The sequence below is a fragment of the Plecotus auritus genome (assembly GCF_963455305.1).
Source record: "Plecotus auritus genome assembly, chromosome: 9".
Lineage (NCBI taxonomy): Eukaryota > Metazoa > Chordata > Mammalia > Chiroptera > Vespertilionidae > Plecotus > Plecotus auritus.
The window spans coordinates 70,599,787-70,619,760 of NC_137783.1; the positions used below are offsets into that span (position 1 = coordinate 70,599,787).

Below are 19,974 nucleotides of genomic sequence, written 5' to 3' on the forward strand. Positions count from 1 at the left end.
CACGTACACATTGGCACACACCATATGCATGTATATGCAACCTGTCCGCACCTGCACATACACGTCCATCGTATGTGCTGGCAGTTACATATACACAAATGTTTCCTCTGTCCATGTCCTCCTCTGAGGCAAATTCCTGAGCCACAAACGGCAGCTGCAGGTGATGCCATAGAAATATTGCCCGGGTGCAGCAGCTGTGTCCCAGCAAGGTGGAGGGATTGAGAGGAGAGAAGGCAAGGATGCTTTGAGGGCCTCCTGGACTTTGGTAGGTGTGGCAGTGACTGGCAGAGGAGAGCCAGGCTGCAGAGCAGCCAGTGTTTGTCTCTGGGCATCCAAAAAGATCCTTGGCAGAACGCTGAGAGGAGGGCACATGGATCCAACCTGGATTTGGTGTCTTTAGGGTGCCCTGTAGCTGAAAAATGATGTAGCATCAAAGCCTCTCTGGGCACACAGGCTGAATGCTTATTCACTCAAGAGGCAGGGCTGCCACCGGGTGCCTCGTCCTTGGCTCAGGGAGGGGGCGTCTCCATCCCCACAGCTGGGCCTCTCAGGGCCTCTGCAGCCAAAGCAAGAGCATGAGAGACTTTCTGCCCAGTTCAGGGAGGCCAGAACCAGGGGAGGGTGCCAAGTTCTGTGGAGAGCAAACGGGAAAGAGACACTCACATTCACACACGTGCCCTCACCCTCATTCGCGATGCCCACACTCCCCACCCACACGCAGCCTTCCCTCGCTGATCAGCCCAGCCTCTGCCCCAGCTCCTCAGGTGAAGCCTGTGGAGGAGCCCCTTCCCCCCACTCCCCCACCCAGTGAGCTTCAGAGAAAGCCCCCACCTGGCCACAGGCCTGATCCTGGCAGAGGCATTGTTTGGAGGGACCCACCAGAATCCACAGGAGGGGGCACATGGTTTCACTGAGGCTGGTTGCCCAGATGTGCTGGGGCAGAGGCACCAAGGTAGCTGCTGCCAGCAGCCCCGCTCCTCGGCAGAGGGGCCAGGCACACCGATGGGCAGCATTGTCCTAGTGGCCAGACAGGGATCAGATGACGACGGTGACCATGTCCTACTCCGGGCACTCAGGCTCTGTGCTGTGTGCAGGCACACAAGTCCTGGCCTCAGGAAACCCTTCTGGGGGGAAATGACACGAAAACGGAGTGGGAGGGAGCGTGCGCGTGCGGGGTGCAGGGGTGGAATGAGTGGTTTGCAATTTGCACAGGCGGCCGGGGAGGCCTTCCTGAGAAGTTATTTCTCCTAAAATACTAGACGCTACGACTGCAACACTGGCCTTGGGGCCTCAGAGATGACTTGGTCCCCCGCCCCCACCCCCACCCCCACTTTGCAGATGAGGGCGCTGAGGCTTGGGAGAGAGCAGGGTGGTGAGGAGCCGACCTGCCCGGATCATGGGGGGTAGAGCGCAGTCTGGACTGGCTGCCAGGCGCGGTCTTGCCCACGTCCACGCTGCAGGGAGGAGACGCTCCCACTCCCCAGTGCCCATCCTCTGCCAAAGGGCCCAGGAAGTACAGAGGCTCCGTCCCAGAGGGATTAAGACATAGAGTGTCCACAGGCCAGGCTGGCGGTCACGTGCCCCTCTGCTGGCCGCTCCCCAGCAGGGGTATGAGTCTTGCAGTGGCCAGATGCCTCGTGGACCCCCCACTGGCCTCGCAGCCACCTCACCGTGCCAACACCTTGTCCTGGCCCCGCCTCCCTCAACGCTGACCGAATTGCCCTCTTGCCAAGAGGACTGTAGCCAGAGCAGGGCTTCCGGAGAGAAGTCCCTGGTGATGTGGCACTCGTGCCCCCCATTCGGGCTGCGGTTGGCCCTGCAGAGGCCCCTGGCCATCACCGCAGAGGTCAGGGCCCTGGCTGCTGGGATGCCTCCCAGGGGTGGAAATGGACACGTTCAACCAGCTGGGGAAGGCACTGCCGACTCAGATCAGAAAGCAGCCACGCCCAGGCAGCTGCCTGCAGGCACACACCAGAGCCCCACACCTGCTTCTTGGTGTCCACCCACTCCCCGCGCTCCCCTAATATTCAGCGAACAGCGAGGAGCCAGGACCCCTGTGTTCTCCCCCTCCGGGCAGGGTGCCCCCACCTGCAGGCTCTCTGAGGGCCATCCCCGAGCCAGGGATTCTGTGGGCAGCTCTGCTCCTTGCATTCCTCCCAAAGGGGACCCCGAGCACCCACAGCCTCACTCCACATCAACCCACAGCAGGGAGCGGGGGCAGGAGCCTGATTGGGTCTGAGTTGTCTGGCCACCTGCCCCCACAGGTCAGCAGAGGCTCTAGCCAGCCCAGGGGAACGTCTGACTCCCCAGGGGGTGCTGGCGACCCTCCCTCAGTGGTCTGTCCAGGAGCCTCAATGTTCCACTTGGAAACCCAGTTGGCCTCTGCCTCTTAGCTCAGCCTCTCTCTCACGTGCGCGCGCACGCACACACACACACTTTTAAGAGTGTGTGTGCTCCCTCACAGTTTCCATGCCACCTCCCCATGAAGCTGCAGTCGCCCAGCGCCTCCTAGTTCGGAGGGTGCTTGTCCAACACTCATGCGGCGGACATGCTCCGGAGCTTCTGTGTTGTGGGCATGTGCCTGCCTCCGCAAGCCCACACAGACGAAGCCTTTGCAGAGCAGGCGTCGCATAAATATTAGATGACTCAGTTATTTAAGGAATTAACCTGCCTTGGCAACTTGTTCCGTTATCTAAATCCCTTCTTACTGACAGTTTTCCTCTTGCCTGAGCTCAAGCTTCCTGCCTAATTCTATCCATCGTCTCTATCTGCTCTGTCCTCCATGGAAATGTTTGCTGGACCATCCTTCCCCCAGACTCGGCACCTCCTGGGCAGCCACCCCCAGCCCGCTGCCCTCCCCCATCCCCGCCCCGCAGCCCTCGCTGCTGCAGCTCCTGTCCATAGGCTCTCCAACCACAGGAGCCAGCTCCGGAGAAGCCATGGGGGGAGCTCCCAAACTCTAGCAAAACACAACCCCTTGAGGAGCAGCACGGAGCCCCCTTTTTCTGGATGAACCCCACCCTGTGCTCTCACCACCCCTTACCCTCCTCACAGGTAACCATTTAGGATCAGCCCAGGGAATGATCTATAGACATGTTCTTTCACTTACTGTTCCCACCTGCCAAGCATGAGTTGGACTCATAATTTGCCCTGGTTACTGCCCTGACAGAGCTCCCAGATGCCAGGGAAAGTAGTCATACAAAGGCTGCCTCGGTGCCCGTGATCAAGGTGCGGACGGGGCTGCAGGGCCGTGCAGGGGGGCAGGCTTTCCAGGACAAGTGGCAGGCCTGCCGGGCTCCAGCTATGGGCCTTGGTGGGAAGGAGTGGACTGCTGGGCCTCAGGAAATAAACTGGGCAGCAGATCTGGGCTCTGCCATGATTCTGCCAAAAAGCCCAGGAGGCCAGGGACCTAGGCACACACACAAAAAAACAAACACAAAAAAAAAAAGCAGAGGGTGGGCTGGCTCAGCAGAGCGCAACAGAGGAACCTCTGGGACGTCTCAACAATGAGCACTTGGCCATTACTAGAGTCGGGGTTCCAGAAAAATCTATCTGGATATCCAAGACCCAGCAAACCACCCAGAATACTGGGGAGGCTCCAACCCAAAGAGCAGAGGCAGCCATAGCTGCAGGGGGGAGAGATCCAGGAATGACCATAGTCCCAGAACACCTGGCAGACATAGGACCTTGATTTGGGTGGGTCAGGAATGAGATGGGTCAGAAGCCACTAGGCTGGCCACACATGGTGGGAGGTGAAGAGGACAAATGCCCCACTGTGCTCGCTCAGGCGCCCCCAGGCATGGGCTGAGGCGTGGGGCTGTGGGCGCTAGTGATGGAGTGAAGGGCGAGGTGGGAGATGACATTGGGAAGGTGGGTAAGGGCCCTGCTGAGGGGTATGGCTCTTGCCCGATAGGGTATGCAGACAACATCCCTACTAAATGTCACCTCTCTGGACCTAGAGCTCCTGAGCCAAGACCTTTCCCAGCATCCAAAGGGCTGCCAAGGTGTGACCACATTCACCTGGCCACTTCCCGGGGGAGCAGGATCATCTGAGGGGTGCACAGGAAGCCACCTCCTTCCCGCTCTGGGTGGGCCTGAGGCAGAGAGCAGGTTCCCAGGTGTAGAGGTGTTCTCTTTTCCGAGTCAGCACGGAAAAGGAACGGGTCTGATTCTGAGTGGAGGAGCTGGGGATTAAGAAATAAAAGAAAGAGACCAGATAGAAAGATAGAAACAAAGCTGGGAGACAGGTGGGACGCAATCCTCTCTGATGGAGAGGCAGGGACCACCAGAGCCCACGCAGAGCATTTATTTTATACCCCCAAATACCAGGAAGTATTACCAAAACTTAGGATCAAAGGAGCTTATTTGCATTCTTGAGTAGGCCCTAGTATTCCTGGTGCTTGCCTAGATTTACATATCAAAGCCCGCTCCCTGGCACCTGGACAAAGGTAAAAAGTCAGTACTGATAACAACACCCCCCTCCCCCAGCCTTCTTGGGGAGGGCGTAACCGAGTCGCAGCTCTGCCAGTCCTGCCAGTCGCCTTGGGCTCAGCTGACAATTTAAGAAATGCCCATGCCGAAACCGGTTTGGATCAGTGAATAGAGCGTCGGCCTGCGGACTGAAGGGTCCCGGGTTCGATTCCGGTCAAGGGCATGTACCTTGGTTGCGGGCACATCCCCAGTGGGGGGTGTGCAGGAGGCAGCTGATCGATGTTTCTGGCTCTCTATCCCTCTCCCTTCCTCTCTGTAAAATATCAATAAAATATATTTTTAAAAAAATAAATAAATAAAAATAAAGAAATGCCCATGTGCCTTCCCAGGAGGCCCTCTACATCTCACCCTTTTTTTGCTTTTAAGCTACTATAATAAAAGTAAAATTTAAACATTAAGAATAAAGACCTAATATTAAAACAATTACAAACAATGCCAATGCAAAAACTAAACTACATACATGTTATCATTTTCAAAACTTGAACGTCAAGAGCAAAACTCTGGCTATTAAATAATAACAAAACAATGCTAAAGCAAAACAACAATAAGAGAGAAATCAAAACTACAGACATGTTAACATTTTTTGCTATTAAATGAAAGAAAGTCTCATTTGCTGCTGATGTATATTTACTCAGAGTCCTTGGACTTGGCTGCACAAGAGTTTGCAGAAGACCGGCAGCTAACAGATGCTAGCATGAGCAGGTACATGGTTGAAGAAGTAGCTTCCACTTCTTGCTTTTCCACTATCTGCCGCGCTTCAGTCATTAACTTCTTCAGATGACTCCATATTGGCACCTCAGTCCCTTGCGTAGCCTTCAGTTTTCTTCTTCCGCTTTGCTGTCATGGGGGCAGTACTTAGTCCTTTTGAGTGAAGGGACACAGGAGTTTGTCTGGGTCCATTGTGGTGACACACGTAACGCTCTGGCACCCAAATTGGCTGCACTGCTCCTTCTGGAAAGATACAAAACACAACCTCTTCCCCCACATTGTTACTGAATCTGATAAAACTCTTGTCTGGTTTGTGCTTCCTTCCACCTAACTAACTTGGTGGAGACTATTGTACAGGAGGCCTGATGGCCTTCGGCTGCTGTACGATCCTCTGCATCACAATTCAAAAAATTTAAAGTATAAAAAAGCATGACTGAGTTTGTTTTGAGGAGACAACTAACATCCATCTCCCCCTTTTTGTTTTAATAATTGATTTTAAGAGTACGATTGGCTCTTTCCACTATTGAGTGACATCCATTTTGCCAGATTTGATTAGGTTTAAGTCCTCGGGGATTTACCCCTAAAGTTGGCAGAGAGGTGGATAACATACTGAAGACATTGCTTCCAATAAAACATAGAAATTGTCGTTCTCAAATAACATTTTAAAGGCTGAAAATTAAATGAAAAAGTTCCTCTGAATTAGTGTGCCCTATAATAGCTGTTTCAATAATTTTGCCATACTTACCACATAAGCACTATCACCATAGGTTGATGGGCTCCGTAGCAAAATCTGTTAAGGCATAAATAAGAGCTTGTATTTCTACTGAAATATAAGGGGTTTGAAGGCCCTTTGCTCCCCTGCTGCAGTAGATCCAGCCTTTACAGAACTGGATCCATCTGTAAAAATGGTTAATGCCTGAGGTATAACATCTCTTTTAAATGTGGCAGTTAATACCATTCCCTGTGTTAGAAATAAGGCAAGTCCCCCAAGTCAGAGGTCCTGGTAGAACACAAACATCAAACATTTTGACTTCTATGCAGAAGGGTATGCACACATGTGTCTTCACAAGGTGTCTTCACTATCTTTATTTCTGGACTGTTTTTCCTCTGTTCTCGGGGGCCACTACTTATTCTGTGGCTTGAACAGTCCTATTAGGTCCTCTCTGGGATCTGTTGTTGCAGGAATCCATATGGGCTTTTCTGGAAATATACAAACATATTCTCGACTAAAGGTTAATAAAGAAATCTTTTCTATAAATCAGACTTGGGATCCTTTTGATTTTTGTCCAGACGATTTTCTTTGGCTTATTCTGACACCATAAGATTTTATGGGTGTCTTGTTATCAGCATTATAAATGAAAAATAATTTTAGAGTAAAATTTTAAAGCAATTAAGGCTTGATGTAATTTACTTACAGGATATTTCTTACAGGATATTATTTTATTAATCTCCCTTTTTTATTATTATGAGGCTTTTGTAAAATTTTTAATGCAGTCTTGATAACCTTTTATTTTTAATTTCTGCTTTGGATTCATTGCATGTTAAGCAATTTTACTATGAGATGAACCATCAATAAAAATTTTTGTTAATACTTCAGGAACAGTTTTTTGTGCAGTACAATTAAGTTTTTATGAATATTCACTTATTTCAATTAACCAATTTAAGTTAGTCTGAAATAAGGTTAATTTATTTCTTAACTTTAACTTTCTTTGTCCTAAGTTATGGACAGTAAATGACATTAAGTTTCTGCTATTAATCTTTAACTTAACATAAATTTTGTCAGAGAAGCAAATACACAACTTAATTTAAGAGGCCAAATATATAGGCTTTCAATTACAATCCTTATGACATTTGAAGGAAATCTCTTTATATCCTTCCAGAATAATTTTCAGATTACAGAGAACTTTATTTAAGAATCTTTGTCTTTCTTTTTTACAACATACAACTGTCTATCGCTAGGCCATGTCACATGAAACACTTTCTCTTATGGTTATGGTGACCACTGGTACAGATCAGATTTAATATTTTAATAACAATCTTAGTTTACCCTGTAAATATTAGTGAAAGAGAATTCAAAATTTTAAAATTTCTCCTTTTTATTAAAATTATAATTATATTTTTGAAGTATCCTCTTAGGCTTATTTGTATATACAGAGGGATTATGGGAAGCCTTCAGTAACTTTCTTAAAAGACTTATTTAAATTGCTTACAAAGACATTGGCTTATTTAAAGGAAGGGGGTTGGCCTTTGTTATTTCAAGATGGCGACCCCCATGGGCAAGCCATGCGGCCAACATGGTGGCTGTCTAATCCGTTCTTTTAAAATACAATCAAAATCACATTGCAAACAGAAATCTCACTTAGCTGTTTCTGGTCTTTATTAGAATTGTTTATAAAAATATTGGCTCTTCATTTAGCAGAAAACCTTGATTATAATTTAATAAGCTAATTTATTTAAGTAATTAAAGTAGGTATCTTCATTTAAAAATAAAGCAAATTTACATCTGATTCACAAGCCCCGCCTCTAGCTTAATTAAGAATGCAGGCAGCTACCAGTCAGGCAGTAAATGGTGGGTTCTCATGTAACTTAATTTATGAGACCTTGATTATATTTTAAAAAGCTAATTTATAAGGTAACTTAAGTAGGTATCTTTAATTAAAAGGCAAAGAAACTTATTCAGTACAACTTGTAGGTCTGATACTTATTGGTCTGATCCAAAAACACAAACACTGTCCCACCCCCAGCCCATTCAAAATGCAGGCTGCTTGGGGCTTTTGTCTTTCTTAAAATTCTACTGTTGTTGAAAGTTTTGGCTAATATTTAAGAAATATATTGATTTTGCCCTTCTTAGAGGCGAAAACCTTCATAACATTTAATATATATATGTAAAATATATTAATTTTTATTTGATAAAGCTTTCCATGCGATTTCAAGTATATTAGATCGGTTAAATTTAAAAATATTTCTTTTAAGAGAGAACAGATTTTTGAAAAACATTTCAGGGCCCATGAAATGTCCAAAAGTTACTCTCAAAACCTTGAAATATACTTGGAAAGATCAAATATATATATTTATATATATGTTTTAAAGATTATATACTTAAATTATCTTAAAGAATATCAATTAAATCTATATTGAATCACAGAATTAATCCTTTTTAAATCAGATCAATAAGTAACATTTTTTGAATTCCTAATTATCAGAGAAAACACAGTATTTTATTTTCTCAAAAACACGTTTTTATATTTTAGGCATTTAATTACCACATTTATATAATTTCTCCCAATTCAATTTGCACTTTAAACTTTCAGAGCTTGCAAGTCAAATATTTAGCAGTTTTTTATTAATAACCCTTTATACTTTTAAGAATATATTTCAAAATCCAATAATTAACTTTAAAGCGACCATGTTTTTTCTGCCCGGGGAAATTGAGAAGCAAACTTGTAGGTATTCAAATGTAAAATGTCCTTTAAAGAATGGCTACTGGCGGAAAGCTGATTTCAAAGGAGCCACTTTTTCTTTAAGAGTTTGCTGCTGCAGGAAAAATTTTAGGCTAGCGAAACAGGTTTTTTGGCCTAGCCGCTTGACTTTTTCGGGGAAGGGCGGCTAGCAAACGTGTAGCCATTTAAATGCAAATTAACACATTCTTTAAAGATGGCTGCTAACGGGAACTGGCCTACCTGTTCTTCTGGGGGAAGGGCGTCTACCCCTTCCTCCATTAACAAAGGGTGTAGCTTTAAAACCTTTTCATGGTTAGAAGAGACCTTAAACTTTCAGAGCTTCAAATTTTAGGTAGCAAATTAAATACTTAGCATTTCTCAAATCAATAATAGTTTTACATTTTTAAGGATACATTTCAAATAAAATATAAGGCATAATCAATTAATAGATTAACTTCTATCCTCTGGACTTCATACTAGGCATACTCAGATCAACATTTCAGTATTATATAATTTCAATACATTTATATCTAAGTTTTTATCATTTGATTTAGTAAACTTCAAGTTCTTTTAAAAGTTTCCAGCCTATAGGCCTGGCCCAGCAGCTAACTTTCAAAACGGTCACAATTTTCCTGCTGGGGAAGTCAGAAGCAAACCCGTAGCTATTCACATTTAAACTTGCTATCTACTTCCTGCTGGTTACTTGCCCCTGGGCGGGAAATTTCAAAAGAGCTACTTTAGATTGCCTTGGGAAACTAGCCTGTATTTTTTCCCGGTTCATATCCGCCATCTTTCTTAGGCTAAAAACAGTCTTGGGTTTTTATTCTGTACACAGTAAAAGGTTAAGCTCAGCTCAAAAACTCTATCTAAAATGTCCAAATACTGGAAAGTTGCGCGCACTGTGTCTTTAAACTGGCCTTTCCCTTTACATGTGCACAGAAATCCCCGATGCATTTATGAATTTGTAGAAGCTTTAAGTCACTAGCCGGAAAAAAAAAAATGGCGAAGATGAGGTCTTTTAAAATGGCTTTCTTGGGGAGTGGGCATCCATATTGGATTGCCACGTGTCTCCCTTCCCCCACCTCCTTCTTTCTTTGGGGGAAAAATTCAGTGATGGTCTGGCGTCTACTGTTTTTATTTTATTTATTTTTTCAATTTTTATTTATTTTTATTTTTAAGGAAAGAAAAAGATTTTTTAAGATAAAGAATTATTGGCAGTTGCTGAGAAATTCCTTTAATTCTTTTCTACTTGGTTACAAGTAGATTTAGCGTCCAACAAAATGAAATATGAAGTCACTTTCAGCCAAGCGCCTGCATCCAGCCATAAAGTCTGGGCAGCTGCGAGCAATACCTTTCTTATCCCGCTCACAGTGATGCTTGCCTCTCTTTTCCTCAAACTCTAGCTCCCGCTCATATTTAGGAGGTGAATCTTTGTCAGGCGGGCTCTTAACTACAGTTGCAAGAACAGCGGGCGGAGGCGGTGGCTGTAAGGTCGTGACCACATCCCGCTTAGACATTCTTCAACTCTCCTGTGCTGAATCAAGAATTAAAGTAGGAATAGGAATTTTCTCTGGACCTTCTGCTGAATATCGGTCACGCAACTGCTTTCTGACCTTTTCCCACGTTTCATCAACAAAACTTAAGAAATCAAGAATCTGACTACGCTTAACAGAGCATCCTTGAGCTTTGAGCATAGTTTTAAACATTTGAGGATTACCCATATTTTACACCTAGCTAATTCAATTCAATTCACAACAATCCACTCCTCTTCTTACCTTATTCCTTTAATCTGTGGTGCGCACACTTCTAGGAGTGACCCCCTCGCTTATTGCCTCCATACTCAGCGGGACCACGTTAGGCGCCAAATGTAGATGTGTCTCTCTTTTCCGCGTCAGCACGGAAAAGGAACGGGTCCGATTCTGAGTGGAGGAGCTGGGGATTAAGAAATAAAAGAAAGAGACCAGATAGAAAGATAGAAACAAAGCTGTGAGACAGGTGGGACGCAATCCTCTCTGATGGAGAGGCAGGGACCACCGGAGCCCACACAGCACATTTATTTTATACCCCCAAATACCAGGAAGTATCACCAAAACTTAGGATCAAAGGAGCTTATTTGCATTCTTGAGTAGGCCCTAGTATTCCTGGTGCTTGTCTGGATTTACATATCAAAGCCTGGCACCTGGACAAAGGTAAAAAGTCAGTACTGATAACACCACCCCCCCACCCCCGCCTTCTTGAGGAGGGCGTAACCGAGATGCGGCTCTGCCAGTCGCCTTGGGCTCAGCTGACAACAATTTAAAGAAATGCCCATGTGCCTTCCCAGGCAGCCCTCTACACCCAGGAGGGTGGAGTGGTTCCTGAGAGAACCAGCCTTGTAATCACTGGACTGCAGAAAGGAGGTCTCCTTGTCTCCCTTCTGCCCCCTCTTGCTGGGGAAGTTGCTTGTGGCCTCATTGAGTTGTCATAGAGATAATGGCTGATGCTCCAGCCAGAGCTGAAAATGGAGGATCCCCCCACCGCAGCTCAGGCTCCAGACAGGCCCGTGCTGGGGTCGAGAGGGGCCCGAGGGGGAGGCAGGGGAGGTGGTGCGGCTGGCTGGGCTGAGGTGTGGGGGCTGACAGCAGCGTCCCTTCTCTCCCAGTGCCCCCTCTGATCCAGCCCTTTGAGTTCCCACCTGCCTCCATCGGCCAGCTGCTCTACATCCCCTGCGTGGTCTCTTCTGGGGACATGCCCATCCGCATCACCTGGAGGAAGGACGGGCAGGTGATCATCTCGGGCTCCGGCGTGACCATAGAGAGCAAGGAGTTCATGAGCTCCCTGCAGATCTCCAGCGTCTCCCTCAAGCACAACGGCAACTACACGTGCATCGCCAGCAACGCGGCAGCCACCGTGAGCCGGGAGCGCCAGCTCGTCGTGCGCGGTGCGTGGGGAAGGGCCAGTGCAGGGGGGGCGGGGGTGGGAGTCCAGCTCTGTCTGCTGCTCAAAGTCTCTAGGACTGGGTTTGAATCCCAGGCTTAGGGAAGGTTGGCTCTGGCAGATGCCTTAACGATCAAGAGGTTCAAACCTCTTACTTCCCAGGCCAGGACCCCGAGGCCTGGTGAGGGGACAACGCTTGTTCAGTTAGCCACTGGCAAAATCAGAATGGCGCTCAAAGCTCCCAGCTCCCAACCAGCACCCAGCAAGAGCTCTAGGGAGCTCTGGTTTAGAACAGTCCAGGCAGGACTGACATTGACTGGCAGGTGCCTGAAGCCCCAGAAGACCTATCAGAGACTGAGGTGATGGGTTTCTCCCGCCTTTCCTCTTTCTGCAGTGCCCCCTCGGTTCGTGGTGCAGCCCAACAACCAGGACGGCATCTATGGCAAAGCTGGTGTGCTCAACTGCTCGGTGGATGGCTATCCCCCACCCAAGGTCATGTGGAAGCATGCCAAGGGTAAGCCTCATGCCAAGGGTAAGCCCCATGCCAACCAACGACTCTGAGCAGCCAGGGAGAGGGGAGGGAGGATGCTGGTGAGACTCAGGCCTGGTTCCCATTGCATGCCTGGGCCTGGGTGGGAGCCCTGGGTTCTGAGATCCATGGGGACCCCAGGCTACACCCAATCTGGAGGTCATCCAGGGGTCTGTGGGCTGGCAATAGCTATCATGCTGATTCAGTGTCCTTTTGTCCCCACAGACTGACCTCTCCACTTCCCCTCCAGCCCTAAAACTCAGGGCACTCTGTATTCCCCACTTCCACATGCCCCCCATGGGGTCCCCAAGCCTCATCAGCCCCTGCTCCTCACCAGTTATTCTGGGATCTGGGATCTTGGAGCCCAACTTCATGCCAAGGATGCATTTCATATCTGACTAAGCCTCACGCCAACCTCTTATCTAGACCATGTCTAGGGCTGACACTGGGAGGGGGTGGTGACCAAAGCCCCCCTTGGAGGATGGCTGGCCTCCTTCCTTGGCGTGGAGGAAACTGCCATCTGAGGGCTCAGTCTTCCCTTTGCCTGTTGCCAAGTGGCCTGAAGACAACTCTTTCTCCCTCTCTGAGGAATTCACCCTAACAAGCTCAGTGCCACGTGGGCATGCCAACTCCAGCTCCTCACTCCAAGCTGGCAGGCCCAGCTCTCTGGGAGGTCCCTCCTGTGGCCCAGGAAACAGGAGTGGTGTGGGCACACCACACAGTGGCCTTAGATTTTCAGGAGAAAGGCAGTGGGCATTCCCTGGGACACTCCCATCCACCCAGCTCACCCCCCAGCCCAGACAGCAACTCTTCTAACCTCCGCCTCCTTCCAGGGAGTGGGAGCCCCCAGCAGTACCACCCGGTGCCCCTCACCGGCCGCATCCAGGTCCTGGCCAACAGCTCGCTGCTGATCCGCCACGTCCTGGAGGATGACATGGGCTACTACCTCTGCCAGGCCAGCAACGGCGTGGGCACCGACATCAGCAAGTCCATGTTCCTCACCGTCAAGAGTGAGTCCTGTCCCCTGGCCCTCCTGGCACCCTAGACACAGCCAGGGCCCATCTCTGCACCCACCTGCCCCCCTTGTGGTTTTCGTTGGTCCATGTGAAGGGGAGGCCGGAGGATTCCTAGTCAGACGTGGACACTTGGATGGGGATTCAAAAACACTGTCATGCCCTAGCCGGTTTGGCTCAGTGGATAGAGCATCAGCCTGCGGACCGAAGGGTCCCGGATTCAATTCTGGTAAAGGGCACACACCTCAGTTGCAGGTTCCTCCCCGGCCCAATCCTGGTCAGGGGCAACCAATTGATGTGTTTCTTTCACATCAATGTTTCTCTCTGTCTTTCCCTCTCTCTTCCACTCTCTCTAAAAATCAATGCGGCGGGGGGGGGGGGGGGGGGGGAGGGGGGCGGGCGGGAGGGGAAGCACAGTCATCAAAAGCAGGGGCCTGACCCCGACAGGCCCCGCTCACCACGCCCTAGTCCTGATAAGCTCCTGAGGTGCTCATGGCATGTGGGATTTCTTGTTGACTTTGATCTGCAGGTTGGCAATTCTATCTGAATAATCATATTGAGCCCTTCATTTTGGTTACTTGACTGACACCTGCTTGTGTGTAACCTGTGACTTAGGACGGAGAAAACCTGGGTTCTGACTTCAGATCCACCTGAAGGGCAGTGAGACTGGACCCAAGTCACCTTACCTCTCTAGGCTCCAATGCCCTCCCTGTGCTAGAGGTTCATCCGGCCCCCCAGCCCAAAACATCGGGGTGAACAGGATGGGAACTAAGGGTAGAAACGGGAAGGTGCACCAGAAAAGCTGGAAGCATTAAAACGCATTGCAACTTGGTGCTGCGTCGATGGCTTCTAGGCCCCAGACACAGAGCCCATCTTGCCGGCCTTGGCACCCCAGAATATGCCTGTACCTGTTGTCACAGATACACCTTCCTACTGTATGATCTACTTCGTCACACGACCATGGGTTTGCATAATGGGCCCCAGGAATCCTGCCTTAAGGCCCGGGAATCCTGCCTTAAGGACCAGGAATCCTGCCATAAGGACCAGGAATCAGGAATCCTGCCATAAGGACTAGGAATCCTGCCATAAGGAGTAGGAATCCTGCCATAAGGAGTAGGAATCCTGCCATAAGGACTAGGAATCCTGCCATAAGGACCAGGAATCCTGCCATAAGGACCGGGAATCCTGCCATAAGGACTAGGAATCCTGCCATAAGGAGTAGGAATCCTGCCATAAGGACTAGGAATCCTGCCATAAGGACTAGAAATCCTGCCATAAGGACTAGGAATCCTGCCATAAGGACTAGGAATCCTGCCATAAGGACCGGATATCCTGCCATAAGGACCGGGAATCCTGCCATAAGGACCGGGAATCCTGCCATAAGGACCGGGAATCCTGCCATAAGGACCGGGAATCCTGCCATAAGGAGTAGGAATCCTGCCATAAGGAGTAGGAATCCTGCCATAAGGACCGGGAATCCTGCCATAAGGACTAGGAATCCTGCCATAAGGAGTAGGAATCCTGCCATAAGGAGTAGGAATCCTGCCATAAGGACCAGGAATCCTGCCATAAGGACCGGGAATCCTGCCATAAGGACCGGGAATCCTGCCATAAGGACCGGGAATCCTGCCATAAGGAGTAGGAATCCTGCCATAAGGAGTAGGAATCCCGCCATAAGGACCGGGAATCCTGCCATAAGGACCGGGAATCCTGCCATAAGGACTAGGAATCCTGCCATAAGGAGTAGGAATCCTGCCATAAGGAGTAGGAATCCTGCCATAAGGACAGTGCCTATCGGCTGTAGGTCAGGGTATGGACCACAGGTCATGGAGGACTGTGGGATAGGCTGACTTTTAGAGTCTGACCAACCTCGTTTGAACCTGGGCTCCTGTGGCTTGATGAGTTTGCCAGACTCTCTGTACTTTGTCTTCCTGACATACAAAAGGAATCCTAAGGGCCCCTTATCTGGCATGCTCTTTGTCAAGGCTGAAGGCCGATGGCATGTGTAAAGCAACCAGGTGGTACCTGGCACCCAGGAGGCCAGCCAAGATGTAGCCACTAGTTCTGTTATTCTTAATGTAGTCCCCCAGGGTAGGTGCAGGAAAGGCTGCTGGGAGTAGGGCCTAGTGTGGGTGTGTCTGTTTGCCTCTCCCAGGGTGCCCTCCTGACAAAACCCGCTCTCAGCTGATGGGGATGCTGGTGATCGATGCTAGGATCTGGGGGCTGGGAGCTGGGGCGGCAGGAGCCACTCCCCTCACACCATCAAGAAGCACTTGGTCCTTAATAAAACCAGGCAATGATCATCACCCCTCGGCCAGGGAGAGCTTGGCTAATTCTGCTGTGTGAGGACTAGGAGTAACAGATGCTTCTGGAACCTTCCTTGGTATGAGATCCTTATCTCCCCACTGTCAATAGGAGAGATGAGCCCAAATGCTCAGACTTTTGGGGAGGGGAGGGTCTTTGCTGCTTTTCTCCAAGTTTGGGATTTCCATTGACCTGGTATGGTCATGACTCTGTGGTCTTTGGTTTCTCTGCAGAGGTGAGGGGACGTAAGGTCCAGGGCACAGGAGGTCCAGGGGTCTGGGGGTGGGCTGTGCGTGAGGACACCCCGTCCACAGCAGCTGTCCCCAACGGCATGGGCCCTCAGGGCCTGAATTTTTCTGTTCTGTCCTCACTTTCCCAACCAGGCAGCAGCTGTGAAAGATGCTGAGGTGCTCGGAGAAAACACATTTTGTAAATCAGGGCAGCGTCATGCGCGTGGGCAATCACACACACGCACACACTCACGCACACACTCACACAGGCTCACACTCACAGAGGTATTCATCTCTGGCCCCCTCTTCCCAAGGAAATGTCAGACCCTCTAATTATCACTTAGGGGCAAATCTGCACCTCGCTCCCTCTCCTCCTCCCTTGTCCTCATTTCAGGGCCTGCCTTTTCCTTTCTTCCTCCCACAGTGACACACACACACACACACTTCCTGTGTCCGCTCAGGCTCCCAAGCCCCTCCAGGCACGCTTTCCCGCTCCCCTCCCCTCACTCACACTACACAGAGGCGCTGGGTCCCTCTGCACCCAGCTCCGCACCCCCCTCACAGGACCTTCTGGGCCTCACACGCCCTCAGCACATCAGGAGCTCCACACCCTCACACAGACTGCGCCCATGAGGCCTTCCCTCACACCTTTGCTCTGTCACCAACACCCCCTCCCACTCCAGCCCCCCTCTTCGCAGTGATGACCCAGCCATGCTGGGGGCCTCTGGGCCACCCCGAAGCCAGCAGGAGTGGAGGAGGCAGGGCCAGGCTTCAAGGCCTGGGGGCAGGCCATGTGCTGGCTAAGCCTGGCCAGGCCTCTGACCGGGGTTGGGGGCCTGGCTGCCCTTCTCTGGCAGCCTGAATGAGGCCACACAGCACTTGCTGCCAGCGATGCTCCTGTGACAATGTGGCAGTGCTGGCGGGATGGGCATGTGGGCTCCTGGCCTCTGGGGACTGCCATTCTGCCTTCCACAGCACTCGCACAGGCCCCCTGCTCTAGGGACTTTGCCCACAGCCCCTCCCGCTGCACATCCTCCCCAGCCTGCAGAACCTCGTCCCCCTCCCCCCACCTCTGACTTCAGTTGAAAGGGCAGAGGGAGATGGGGAGGGATCTTCAGAACCCCGCATGTGAGTCACCAATGGGGTTGCCAGGAAAAGCCATTCCTAGACACCCCTCAGTCCATCCCCAACAACCCACCACCACCCTCCCCTCGCCCACGTGCAGGGCCGAGCACAGGAGGCCCTTCCATTGCATGGCCAATTTCAAGGCCGGCCTCGATGTTCCCACCACACGCGGGAGAGCGTTGGCCGGTAGTTCCCTTGTCAGACGGCACCTTGAATGGACCTCAGGAGGCACCCTGGCCTCAGCCCCAACTCTGGCCACGTGAAAATAAGAAAGGAAATATGATGTCAAAGAGACATGCATTGTAAAAGGCACCCTACTGTCAAACTGAGTTTCTGTGATTGGCCTTTGCTGGGGCACATCCGCACAGTGACCCCACGGTTTCCAACGGTAACTGACAGGATCTCACGTGCTCACTAAGTAGGCCTATAGGATCCCTGGCTCCAGAGCATGGACTTTAGAACCAGGGGGACCTGGGTTCAAATCCAAGCCCTGCCCTGGGTAGTCGCGGGTCCTGAACCTCGGTCTCTGAAAGCCCCGGGTTCTTCTTGACAGTCTCTCATCGTAGGTAAGGGCTAAGGGGGCATTACAGCAGCCAGCGCCATACTTGGCACCAAATACGTATCAACAAGCAGCACCGCCAGTTCCAGGTGCTGCAGATCTAGGGATGAGGAAAGTGAAGTTGCTGTTCTCAGAAAATTTAGAATCTTGAAGAGGAGATACGCATACGCCCAAACAACTCAAATGTACAAGGCGGCAAGTGCCTTTAAACACTATGAGCAAGGTGGTACAAAGAGAATCAAATGGAGTAATCAGCTGTAACTTGGGGGCCAATAAGAGAATGTCAAGAGAAGCTCCACAAATGTAACAGCCGCTAGTAGGACTTGAAGGATGAGAAGGATTCGGACAACAAGAACCAACAGGGGCAAAGGTCACCCCATTCCGGGATGAGGAAGAAGCATGGTGAGGGCACAGAGCCGGGAAAGGCGCGAATGGCATCTGGCGAGGAGACCGGGAGGGTGACCTCAGGTACTCACGGCCTTGGGAGCTAAGCATTGTCTTTCCGGGAATCCATGACTCTTGATGTCAGACACCAACCCAGAGCTGCAGGGGCCGGGGGTCCGGTGGGAGTTGGGTTCTGGAGCTGGATCTCAGAGAAGTGCCACATGGAACCTGTGAGCGTGTGAGCGTGTGAGTGTGTGTGAGTGCATGCGTGAGTGTGTGCGCGTGAGTGTGTGCATGTGTGTGATTGCCCACGCGCATGACGCTGCCCTGATTTACAAAATGTTTTCTCCGAGCACCTCAGCATCTTTCACAGCTGCTGCCTGGTTGGGAAAGTGAGGACAGAACAGAAAAATTCAGGCCCTGAGGGCCCATGCCGTTGGGGACAGCTGCTGTGGACTGGGTGTCCTCACGCACAGCCCACCCCCAGACCCCTGGACCTCCTGTGCCCAGGGCCCCAGGTTGCTGAGGTGGTGCTGGGGTGGGCGAGGGCTTCCAAAGTCGCTCCCATCTGGGCCTCTTATGTCTCCAGAGATGCGAGACCCGGCAAAATGAAGATTCTGCAGAAAACGTCTCCGGTTGGTGCGGCTCAGGTCCTGCCTGCCGCTGCTCATTGTTGTTCAGTGGTGACTGAGTGCCAGCTGAGCGCCTACCCTGGGCCGGGGGAGGGGGTGGCCCTGCACACTCGTGCACCTTGCCTACAGCCAGCCTGTGTATGGGGCTGGGAGTGGAAGGGGGTGAGCTCCTCACAAAGCAGAGACAGCAAAGCCCATATGACCCCCCACCTTAGGCAGCCCCCCAGCTCCACGGAGGAGAGGCTGTGGCCTGTCCTCCCGCGCATTCCACACAGACAACCTCTGTCACACACTGGAACCTGGTGCTGCTGTCCTAGGGCCACTGCAGCAAGGAGCCGCCAACCGGGTGACTTAGAGAACAGCCCATTCTCCCCCGGCTCTGGGAGGCTAGCAATCCCCCGGGTGTCAGCAGGGCCGAGCTCAGCAGCTCCGGGGCAGCCCGGGCCCCTCGTCCTTGGGCTCCCAGCAACTCTCGGCGTCTCCACCGCACGTGGCCTTCTCGCTGTGTCTTCATACCATCCACCCTTTGTGGGATCTCCCCTCTCCTTGTAAGGACACCAGTCATATTGGACCAAGGGCCCACCCTGCTCACCAATAAGACATCCTAATCACATCCACAGAGACCCCATCACAGCCACCGGCCCAGGGGGAGCAGCAGCCCAGCTTCTGCGGCAGTCCCCACGCCCAGTGTTCTATGCCCACACGCTATGCTTCCCAGAACTCAGACACTGAGACACTCTCCTTCCCAGCATCCCTCAGCTGCCCTTGTCTGAATCCAACCAGCCTCTTCCCTGACACCCCCTCCTGGTCAGGAGCCCCCGGACCCAGCCCTTCCTGGGCCCCGAGTTCCCCGCAGAGTCAGCACACGGCTGAGGGCGGGGCCTGGCCAGCTGCCATCTGGAACCCAGCCACGCCCATCCTTCATGCCCTGTTGTCCGTGGATGCTCTCCAGCCACAGGGGCAGAACTAGGGTTTTGCAATGGGGACCTACGGCCGGCAAAGTCTGAAGTATTTACTAGCCAGACCTCGGCAGAAAGAGTTCACCAAGTTCTAGTACCTTCCAATAATTACAGAAAGACGGCTCGCCTCCTTCTGTTTCTGAAAGGGTTCTGACGTGCAGTCCGTGGAGAGCTGAGTGTTCTCTCACCTCTAAAACAGGAATGAAAGCACTCCCACGCCGCGGACGGGTGAACTCAATGAGCTCACTCCCTCAGAGCACCAGCCAGTGCATGCACATCATTAGCATCCCCTGATGGGAGGCATTTTATTCTTACTGTCATTTTCTACTGGGGAGTGTGCAGACCAGAGGCAGGAGAGCTAGGTCCCACCTCGCTTAAAAAGCCTCCCGCTTCCTGCTCGGCTACTCCTCGGCGAGCAGCCAAGTGAGGAACTGACGGATACCCCTATAGGAGGAGAAAGCGAGGCCTGGTGAGATCGGGTGCTGCAGCATACGCAGCCCATGTCCCAACGGTCCCGTCCAGACCAGCACCCCTCACACACACTGCGTGCCAGTGCTGCCATCCATGTGCATGGGTGGTGGCCAGCCAGGGTCCCACAAGCCCTCAGCCCCCAGGCACCTCCCCGCCAGCTCAGAGCCGATGCTGATGGCTGCCACGCAATTTGAATTAATCTCCTGCTTCAGG

General features: G+C 51.1%; 1 protein-coding gene across 1 annotated transcript in view; it reads left to right on the forward strand.

The window, feature by feature from the left end:
* Positions 1 to 19,974, forward strand: part of DSCAML1 (DS cell adhesion molecule like 1) — a 356,739-nt gene that overhangs the window by 268,420 nt on the left and 68,345 nt on the right. Inside the window, exons 9-11 of the mRNA XM_080642468.1 lie at positions 11,281 to 11,559; positions 11,950 to 12,069; positions 12,918 to 13,094. Of these exons, the coding sequence (XP_080498594.1) occupies positions 11,281 to 11,559; positions 11,950 to 12,069; positions 12,918 to 13,094 (576 nt within the window). The remainder of the gene's footprint in view (positions 1 to 11,280; positions 11,560 to 11,949; positions 12,070 to 12,917; positions 13,095 to 19,974) is intronic.